This window comes from Dromiciops gliroides, chromosome 6 (assembly GCF_019393635.1).
Source record: "Dromiciops gliroides isolate mDroGli1 chromosome 6, mDroGli1.pri, whole genome shotgun sequence".
Taxonomy (NCBI): domain Eukaryota; kingdom Metazoa; phylum Chordata; class Mammalia; order Microbiotheria; family Microbiotheriidae; genus Dromiciops; species Dromiciops gliroides.
Window position 1 is genome coordinate 19,517,943 of NC_057866.1, and position 2,411 is coordinate 19,520,353.

The 2,411-nt window shown below is 32.8% G+C and overlaps 1 protein-coding gene across 1 annotated transcript; it reads left to right on the forward strand.

The window, feature by feature from the left end:
* Window positions 1-950: 950 nt before the first annotated feature.
* On the forward strand, window positions 951-1,892 carry LOC122731661 (olfactory receptor 10AG1-like). Its single transcript, XM_043971915.1, has one exon. The coding sequence runs from the start codon at window positions 951-953 to the stop codon at window positions 1,890-1,892; it is 942 nt and encodes a 313-aa protein (XP_043827850.1).
* Window positions 1,893-2,411: the final 519 nt, after the last annotated feature.

A 2,411-nucleotide genomic window follows, 5' to 3' on the forward strand; every position in this document is an offset into this window, starting at 1 on the left:
TGTATTTACTAGACTTAGAATGATTTCTCAGCTTTCACTGAGAATCAGTTCAAACTAAATGCTCTACAATGCAAGAAAATTTCATTTAGAGGAAACAGTGACACTTTGAAATACTTGCTTATTAGACCTTGATTAAAATAACTTCCATACAATAAGTAAATAATTACTATTTCAGTTATCATTGTTTTTATTAATGGAGTTCAGTTAGAAATGGTTTTGAAAAAAGTTGTTTTGATAATGATCATTTATATGTAATAGTGAATTTTTGTGAACATAATTTTTAAAGTAAAAAAATGAATCTAAGGAAATGTAAGCTGATCTTTAGTTTCATTTGAAACATCTTTGGGAAAAGAGAGGTGGGACTAATACATAGTTCAAACAATTAGTTTTTTTTAGAAATCTAGTAGTTCTCTTTATTATAAAGATTATTTCCTTGCTACCTGGAAGTCATTGGCACTTTGTATAGCTGCAGCTATTAAAAGTTGTTCCTAAATTATAATTATTGGCATTATATTATTATCGATATTGTTATCATAGTTGTTTTTGTTATTAGATAAATAGGTTATAAGAGAAAACATGGTTGGTATAGCATTGAAAAAACTGGTTCTCTGAACCAGGAAGATGAGTTGACCTCTGATACATATTAACATTGTGATTCTGAAGTAGACATTAAACTGTTTAGAAATACAGGAAACTCTTTGAGTATAATTTGTAGATAAGGTACCCAATAATATCATAGTTTTATACCATTTTACCAAAATCTGTATTAGGTATTTGATAAATACTTGTTCAATAGTTAAGTTAAAATAAGATTACAAAATTGAGAATGAGAGAGATGAGAGGCAACAAAGAGGCCAACTAAATCATTATTATTATTTTTTTTTCATTTAAAGGAAAGAAAACTAAGTTGGGAAACAAAGTTCACTATCCAAAATGCACTATTCTCCAAGATGGAGGACCCAGGCAACACTGTGATAACAAATTACAGTGTTGTGGTTGAATTCATTCTTCTGGGATTTGCTGACCTTCCCAACTATCAAGGATTTCTGTTTAGTATCTTCTTGCTTATCTATATGAGTATTCTGGTGGGAAATGGCCTCATCATTGTAATTACTAAAATGGATGCCACTCTCCAAACACCCATGTATTTTTTTCTCAGACACTTCTCCTTCTTAGAAATGTGTTACACATCAGTGACACTTCCCAGAATATTTAAAAGCCTTTTAACCCAAAAGAGAAATATTTCCTTTCTGGCCTGTGCTGTACAACTTTGTTTCTTTCTTATTTGGGGAGGCACTGAGTGCTTTCTCCTGGCTGTGATGGCTTATGACCGTTACATGGCCATTTGTAATCCTTTGAATTATCCTCTCATCATGAACCAAAAGATTTGTGTCCGTTTGGTGGTTGGCTCCTGGATCAGTGCAATCCCTATTCCAATAGGACAAACATACCAGATTTTCTCTCTGCCCTTCTGTGGTTCTAACCAACTTGATCATGTTTTTTGTGATGTTCCTCCATTACTAAGTCTGGCCTGTGGGGACATTACTGTGAATGAATTCTATTCATATGCTGGTGCTTTCCTATCTGCTATTGTTCCATTTCTAATGATACTTGTGTCCTATATCAAAATCATTGCCACAATCCAGAAGCTTCCTTCAGCCATAGGGAGAAAGAAAGCTTTCTCTACTTGTTCTTCACACCTCATCGTGGTTAGCCTTTTTTTTGGGTCAGGTATCATTTCATATTTTTTACCAAATTCCATAAAAACAGCAGGAATAGACAAAGCTCTCTCTCTTATCTACTCCACTGTGACCCCAATGTTCAACCCCCTGATATACACCCTGAGAAATAAGGATGTTATTACAGCATTGAAGAAATTTCTACCTAAGTGACTTAAGTCATGCAACACATGGATGAATGGACAGATTGTCATTTTACTTAAATATCCTTCGTGATTGCTATACGATTTCACTCTCAAATCTCTATTTCTTGATTTTGAAACAGTTGTTCTCCCTAGGAAAAAAATCTAAAATCTATTCCATATTTTTTTTTCCGATCACAGCTTTAATTCGTCACCTTCTTGATGTCATCAAAAGCACATTTAGTCTATATTGAAGTAAAGTCTCAACTAAAGACAATCTAGAACACAAGGAGAAAAGTTTATGGTCATCTAGTAATTCTTCTTAAAAATAACAGACAAGTTCCTAATTATTCCATATTCTATTGCTCTAACTGAACTTAAGATTTTAATCTTTTATGACTTTGAATACAACATACTCTAAAAATTCTCTTAACTTGTAGATATCACATGAATCAATTATTTATCAAAATTTTCCCATATGTGTTTTAGATAGAGAATGGTGGAGAGAGAGAGAGAAACAGAGAGACAGACAAAAAGCGCTTGTGATTGT